The following is an 8,172-nucleotide window of genomic DNA, read 5'->3' as shown; positions in this document are numbered from 1 at the left end:
ATCCAAAGAATGTCTTGTTAATCCACAAAATAAAGAGAAGAAAAACTTACAAAATTTCATAAAATTATCATTAATAATAAAGTCGCTACGCATTGTGACAAAATTTTTACTTTTATTTATTTTCGTATATATGCCAGTTATCAATTTTGAATATTTGTGAATGTAATGTAATGAAGAGAGCTCGTGCATAGCTGAATCATTATCACTCTTCCCTTTGGTGAAAGCCATCCTCGGTTTGATCCAGAATTTCAATGTTGGCCCAGCATCGTGAGGACTATTTGGGAGCTACTTCAAAGCAGTGGTACCAGATTCGGATTTCAGAGCCCAGAAAACAGTGAGGGTAGGACTCAGTTTACCGACCATGCATCACCACCAATGAAAGACCACTTGAGAGACTTTGGCTCTCCAAGCTCTGTTGTGCCAAGGAGGTTAGTTTGAAGGTAGTGAGATGGGATACCGTGCATTTGACACGTCAAATGTGAGTAAAAAATATGGAAAATAATCTGCAAAGTACCTAAATTTACAAATTCACAGATTTTAATTGCTACCACGAAAATTACAAATCCAGATATTGCACGTTCTTCATAATTTATTATTCTGCTCATGTATTGTTTAATTATCTGACATTAAAAATACAAACGTGGGGTGCAGTTTGCATAAAGAATGCCAATTATGCTTTAAATTCTCCACATTTTGCCATCTTCTTGTAGTCACTTGTTCAGGTTAGACGTTTTCACTTAATTTGCATTGCAATTTTATTCTTAAAAACAATGAAGGTATCAATTTGAAACATTTCTGGTTACCACATGTCATATTGATTTGCTACTTTAGTTTCGAATATGGAAGTCAATGTTGGTGGTGGTGTGGAATATAATTTAACTGTGGCTGTGCAGATTAGTGTTTTTTTTTTCTTTCATGTTCTCCACACCACCTCGAGAATGCTGATACTAAAATGAAAAATCACTCCATGAGAACCAGGAGAAACGTAACTAAAAATGTCTGTGTTCCGTTTTATAACACATTTGTTCCTTTTGAAGAGCTCTGAAGTCAGATCAGCCTGTCTCCATCTCTTCTGCTTAGCAGTAAAGAGGTGTCGTGTATCTAGGCTTGCCATCTTTGAAAAGTAAAATTCCACGAGATTTCTTTACAGCCTTCAAACCCTTTGGATTAAAATGTTCTGGAAGACTAATGTCCTGAATACCAGATGTTAACTGTTTGTGGTCTTGCTACTGTGAATACATACTACAAACCAGTGGTGGCGATTGGGTTCCAAAACAAGGGGGGCAAGGTGCCAAAAGTGGGGGGGGGGCAAAGACAGTATATTTTCCTTTGTATATAAGGTTTAGCATAGTGGTGAAAAACCCCTTGCCCCCCCCCCCCCACCCCGTTCAATTGCTGCTGCTACAAACTAAATCTGTATTATGAAGCAAAATTGGGTGGAGGGAGATAAAGAAGTAGAGACTTTGTACAACAATGCTTTTATTTTAATTTTCTGCAGATGCTTTGGTGCAACTACTATGAGTAGTTTTACATGAGCCTTCAAAATAATATTGTGAGATTTAATTGTTTGGTTTGCAGTAACAAATTTCTTCACTTGGCAAATGCATACCAGAAATAAAAAATGTAATAATAGTAAATTGCACCATTTTGGGAGATGATAAAGTTCGGTGGACCGAGTTCGATTCCAGGAGACTACTATTCCAGGATGGTTGACAAACATACATGCATCTCCAATTCATTTTTTTCCAAAAGCTCTTCTAAGTGAGTAGATACGTTAAAAAACTGAAGTTTAGGAATGAAGACAGGATCTTCGAAATTAATAGGATTTGATTATTAAATTGTCCAACGTGGAAATACAAAATTTCTAAATTTCACTAAGTAATTTTAAACCACGTTTACCTCATCCATCATGAATGTGATGTTGAGTCCCACACGCTAAGGTAAGCAGTGAAAATCAAACTGGATTTTAACCCCCGGGAAAGTGTCAAGCACTTATGAAGAATTACCAATAAGAGTTGGGCCTAATTCAAAGTAATGAGAAAGAATCAACTACTGATAGCATCCCCCCCCCACCAGATAATCCGCAACACAGACACAAAGATTGACACTGCGTACAGCTTGATGCTTGTTGTTTACATTCAGTTCGTGTAAGTTTTTGAATGGACCATGTTCCACAAATTAACAGTTTTCAAATTTCCCTTAATTTTCTTATACCAGCACCACTGAACAGCCATAATAATTCTATGTTTAGAAAATAATATATTTATATATTAAATGTTGCCTATTAGCAATGATTATTAAAATAAAGAACTTGTCTGAATGTGATTAACAAAAAAAAAGAAATTGCAACATGGCTGCAGTTCGAAAAAAGTGAACCTGAAGGTTTATGGCTGCACTGAACAAGATCTATCCACTCTTTTTACATGTCTACCGATTAACTTTAGGTCCATCTCGACGTTATCTCTCCATCTTCGTCTTGGCCTTTCTACGGGTCTCTCACCATCAGGTTTCCCAATAAGAATCCTGTAAATTCTTTCCTCTCCCATTCGTGCCACATGGTCTGTCCACCTAAGTCTTCTTGATTTAATTATTCTTATAATATCTGGACAGAATACAAATTATGTAGTTCTAAATTATGTAACCTTCTCTTACTCACCTGTCTCCTCATCCCCTTTAGGTCCAAATATTTTCCTAAGGATTTTATTTTCAAATACTCTTAATTTATGATCCTCTTTCAATGTAAGGGGCCAAGTTTCACATCCATATAGTAGTACACGCAAAAACAGGCTGATGAGACGATTGAACCATTCCCCGAGGATTGACTGTAGCCCACGGATGACGATTGTGTAGGTTGATGATGCCATCGCTACCAAAGGTCACTTCATCGGTGAAGAGGACTGACGACAATACGGTCATGACCTGTTGCAAAAAACAGTGACAAAACCGTTCCCTTGGAGGAAAATCCGCTGGTGATAATCCCTGCACACGTTGCAGGTGATAAGGATAGTAGCGGTTTTCATGCAGGATACACGTCGCTTGGTTTACACCATGCTGGCGGGCCACTTGCGTGGAGCTTGTACTGGGGTTGTTCTCAATATCGTGTAGCACATGTCACTCAAGATCTGGTGTACAAAAAATGCCGTGGCCGCCCTCCATGTCCGTCCTCTATGGAAGGACCCATGCTCACACAAACGCCCATAAATGGCTGCAAAGGTTTTGTGGTTTGTGTGGTGCTGTCTGTGGAGGTACGTGGCTCGATAAATCTGTGCGGGCTCTCAACCGTTTCCATCTGCTTGACCGTATACGAAGACCATCTCGGCTTATTCCAAGTATGAATAACGGACCATGCTGCTTCGACGTAGCTCCAATCATACAATTTGCAACACAAAAAAGCACACTGTGAATGTTGTTATACAAGGATGATGTCATTCTTCAGTGCGATCTACCTTGGCAAATATGTGTTTCCGTACATATGTTGATATGCACTTTTTTGTTCCTTTACCTGTCAAGAATCACCACCTGAAGTTTGTCCCTATAGTTTCTGTTCACCCTGTATAATTTATCTCTTTTAACCGAATGATATACTTTTTAAATCAATGAATAGCTGATGGACATTTTTATTATATTCCCATTTTTTTCTCAAGTATCTGTCTGATGTGAAATATTTGATCTACAGTTGATCTATTACGTTTAAATGCACATTGATAATCACCTATAATTTCTCATTAGTATATGGAGTTGGTCTTGTTAAAAGAATGTTAGATAATATATTTTATAGATGTTGAGAGTAGAAAAATTCCAAGGTAATTATTGCAGGAACAATGATTGATTTTTTCCACAGTTGAGGGATTTCTTCTTTATTCCATATTAAACAAATTAATTTATGAATTTGACATATTAGCGAATTCCCACCATATTTAATTAATTCAGCTGGTATTAAATCAATGCCAGGTGCTTTGTTATTATTTAGCCTTGTAATAGCATCTTTAACTTCAGTCATGTTAAGTTCTGGAACTAAAGATTCTGCTGTGTGTATTTCATTTACTTCTGATTTATCTCCTACATGAACATTTAAAAGATTATTAAAGTAGTTCTTCCATCTATTTAAAATATCGCTTGGATCAGCCAAATGTTCACAGTTTTTCTTTTATGAAGTTTACTTTAGGTTGCTATCCCTTTCTAAATTCATTTATCCCTTTATATAACTCTGATATTTTTATTTTTGCTGTTTGTTTCAATTTTGGTTTTCAAGTAATCTCTTTTTTTTTTACTTCTGAACATGTGGTTAACTTCTCGATTTATTCTATTATAATTGCTTAAATTACAATACAATCATATCTACAGGAAAGAATGCAATATACACAAATACGTTTTAATATACATGGAACTCTCACTGATAGAGGCGTCCCTCGGGGATCAATTTTAGGACCATTGCTATTTATCTTACATGTGAAGGTGCATTTTTTAGCGGAGTGTCTATATATAAAGAGTATTTAAAAGTTAACGGTTCTTGTATTGTGGTAAGTCATTTTTATAGATGCCTCTTTTTCATGCTTTTGCAAGTCTATGCCAGCAACTGGCAATCAAGCAATCCATGCTTTGTCAGTACCTGAAAAATATTATTTTTTTTTTCTAATGAGTGTTTTCCTGCATATTACCATTGTTGTGTGGACTCTATGGATTATCATGTACTGCTTTGTAATCGGTGGCTTCTCTTTTTGTTCATCTGCTTTCCAAGAGGAAGGTTCATATGCTAGTGGTACATTGTTGTACATTTCGAACAGAATTTTTAAAATGGCAAGGAAAACCTCATGATGTAGTGATATTCAGTTTCTGTTGGAGCACGACTTAGATGATGATTTTATTTTTATAGACGAAATTTCTGAAGTTGAAAGTCAAGATATTCATAGTGATGATGGTGTCTCAAGTGATCAAGATACTCAAGATAATGAGAGAGAACTTGAAGAAGAAGAAGATACAACTCACAGTGAATTAGATGGAGAATCTCCATCTGATACATGGACTGAATCTTTACTTGTAAGCCGAAATCCTTTACCATTTACAGGTGACAGTGGTGTCCAGTTAGTACTCTTGAATCCCCAATGTCCATTGGAAATGTTTGAATGTTTTTTTGATAAAATGCTAATAGAATTTATTGTTTATGAAACAAACAAATATGCTAGTAAAGTAGGAGATGAGGAAAGGAGATCAGGTAAAATGTGACGGAAAAGCAGAGACCTTTTATGGAAGGACAGAAATGTTGGAGAGATGTACATCGTCATAGCTCTCATTATTCTACAAGGGATCGTCAAAAAGCCAACCATCCATTCTTACCATTCTAAAAATCCACTTATCTGGTAAAGAAGGAACAACAACCATACAATTTCAGGATGTACTCAACTCTCTTCTTGGCAAGTTCAAGTTGCACTACATTCCAGACAAAAATATAAGTATTAATGAATCATTGCTTCTCTGGAAAGGCAGGCTCAAATGGAAAAGATACATCAGGGGCAGCGCATGCCTTTTCAGGCAGGCAGGGCACATTTTCCTTTTTGGGTGGGGAGGGGGAGGGGCAGTTAACCTCTATATTCCTCTTTAAGTTTTTTGAGTGAAGTTCCTTGACATGGAGTAAGTAAATTGTTTGAACAATGGGTCACTATTTGGAATAAAATGTAACATTCTGATCAAGATATCTCTCCAAAGAGCATTAAATACTCACTACGTAGGATTACGAAATATCAGCAACATATGGAACAAATTACATGAATAAAAAAACTCTAATACTGACGTCGGAACCCTATACTCTTGCAGTAACTAAAGTTTAGGTAGATGCTGGAATGATTAGGAAAATGTTATACTGTTAACTCTGTTATAAAGTGCATGAGAAAGGAAGCAATGCGAAACGTACTTTCAACAACGACGGTGAAATCTGTGAAATGGTCAGCACCCCTCACTGCTGATCAATAACAAAATAAAATGAAGAAGTGAAGATACTAATTACAGAAATAAGATAAAATAAAATACCTTTCTTTCCATTTATAATGATAGAAGAGCTTCTCCAGTTTCTGCGATGAATATTTTCCTTCGTACGATGAACTGTGAATGAAGCCTATATGCATCATCTATCTCCAGGCGAGCGGCTGCTCCTCGTCTTTTAATAGAGGAAGGGGGCATGGACTTGGATTCCACACAAAGTTATATAGTGCAGAGTAGTTGATTCACTACAATATGTCAAAATTTCACACATTCGCACTTTTAACACTGGGGGGAGGGAATCTTGCTCCTCATCCTTTCTGCACCTCACCATGCCAATAATGTAAACTAATATTAATGTGTTATGTCTTTGTATAAGAAGTCCATTCTGCGGTTCTTCAAACATGCAAACTTCTCCATTACTCTTTTGTTGAAGTCAGGAATTTCACAAACAAGTTCTTTTTCGATAGATAGCATGGCCAATGCATTTAATCTCTTCTCTTTCATGGTGTTACGCATAAAAGTTTTAATGCGCTTTAGCGTAGAGAAGCACCTTTCTGATTCCGCAGTGTTCATGGGAGTGGTTACAATAACACGTAACAGCTTCACAATTTCAGCGTATACCCCTTCTAAGTTGTTATGAAGGAAAAACTGAAGGAGGGAGGTTGCTCCACCACTGATTCTGAAATCTTTTCTCGTGTACAACGTAGTTAGTTCAGTTTTCAGCCGTGGCTTATTTAGAAAGGGGTATGCATCAACAGCAGCGTTTACCTCACATTCAGGAAATTTTAGAGCATATGTCTCAAACTTATTTGAGCTAAAAAGTGTTGAAGCCACAAGATGCCCTATGAATGAGAAGCGCTCGCAGGCTTGCGTTGTTATGGTATCGCAAACTTCTAGAGATGCCGCTAGCTTCCCTGTTGTTGAGTTCGATTCACGCCGACATTTTGGATTGCTTCCTTCCTCGGATGAACGTTCTCTTCCGGATATGCCATTTCTCACGTCCGTGACTGCATTTTCGAATTTGTTTATAGCAGCATGCACTTGTACTGGGTCCGTGTTCGTTTTCTGAACTTCAGCGTACAAGTGGTCAACATGCGGCATGATTTTGTGAAAGTGTGACAGCCAATACATAAAGGTGTTGTTTTTCAATTGATGACATAAACCAGCTGCCTCTCGAATTGTCACACCGTCGAATATGGCACTCTGTTCTATGTTTTCAAGACATTCAATAATTTCCGTCCTGTATTCAAATATTGTGTTCACCAGTCTGCTATTGAAATTCCACCGCGTAGGAATTGCCCTGGGCAACCGCTTTGATGCAACTGATTCTAAAGCAGCAATTCTCTGAGGTGACCTCGAAAAGAATGATGCAAAGCCAGCAAGATGCATGAAAAATGTCCTGACCCCACTTATATGCAGAGTAGCCTGTTGCATGGTGAGATTTAATTGATGGGCATAGCAATGAATAAAATATGCGCATTCATAATGCTTCCTAATAAGTGTTTGAACACCTGCATGTTGCCCGCTCATTACAGCTGCCCCATCGAAGCACTGAGCAATTAATTTATATGGCGTATCTTTTAAGAACTGACCTATTTCGGATAACAATATATCTGCAATATCGTTTGCTCTGGCACGAGCAGGATTAAAAAATCCCCAGAATCGTTCGTAAACTTTTCCAGATCTCTCATAGCGGAAAATGAGAACAAGTTGTAGCTGTGAAGAAGAATCTGTAGTTTCGTCAGCCTGAATTGCAACAAAATGAGCATTTTCTATCTGAATGCTTATTTCTTCTCTGCATACTTCCAAAATACAGTCCAAAATTTCATTTTGAACCGTGCTTGAGGTTCCCTTAAATACACTAGCAGACTCAAGATGTTCTTTCAATGATGAATCAAGTTCTGCCGCAAAATTTACAAGGCCAAGAAATATTCCTCTATTAAGTGAATCTGCAGATTCATCATGACCTCTCAATGCACATTCAAATACACCGCAAAATTTAATGCAGTCTATAATAGTTGATAGAATTTTCCTGTTCTTGTCAACCATATCATTTTGCCTTTTCACTGCTATTCGATATGAGGAGTCCAGTTGTTTAGCAATACTTACACGACCCAGTAATGCAAGATCCGTACATGCATTAATGTGCAATTTGGAAGATTCGTGGCTTTTTATCTTTTCTGACAAATGTTTCAT

At 37.3% G+C, this 8,172-nt stretch overlaps 1 protein-coding gene across 1 annotated transcript; it reads right to left on the bottom strand.

Annotated features, from left to right (window-relative positions):
- Nucleotides 1–6,327: 6,327 nt before the first annotated feature.
- Nucleotides 6,328–8,172, bottom strand: LOC145989014 (zinc finger MYM-type protein 1-like). The gene has a single exon (XM_083124314.1). It carries the CDS (start codon nt 8,170–8,172, stop codon nt 6,328–6,330), a length of 1,845 nt encoding a protein of 614 aa, XP_082980440.1.

Source organism: Lepisma saccharinum, chromosome 6 (assembly GCF_977018435.1).
Source record: "Lepisma saccharinum chromosome 6, izLepSacc3.1, whole genome shotgun sequence".
Lineage (NCBI taxonomy): Eukaryota > Metazoa > Arthropoda > Insecta > Zygentoma > Lepismatidae > Lepisma > Lepisma saccharinum.
The sequence above is the reverse complement of the archived record's forward strand: the minus strand, read 5'-3'. Positions and strand labels throughout refer to the sequence as shown.

Bases quoted from the DNA above. Each gene is read 5' to 3' on its own strand.
- LOC145989014 (XM_083124314.1), bottom strand. From the start codon at position 8,172: ATGAAACATTTGTCAGAAAAGATAAAAAGCCACGAATCTTCCAAATTG.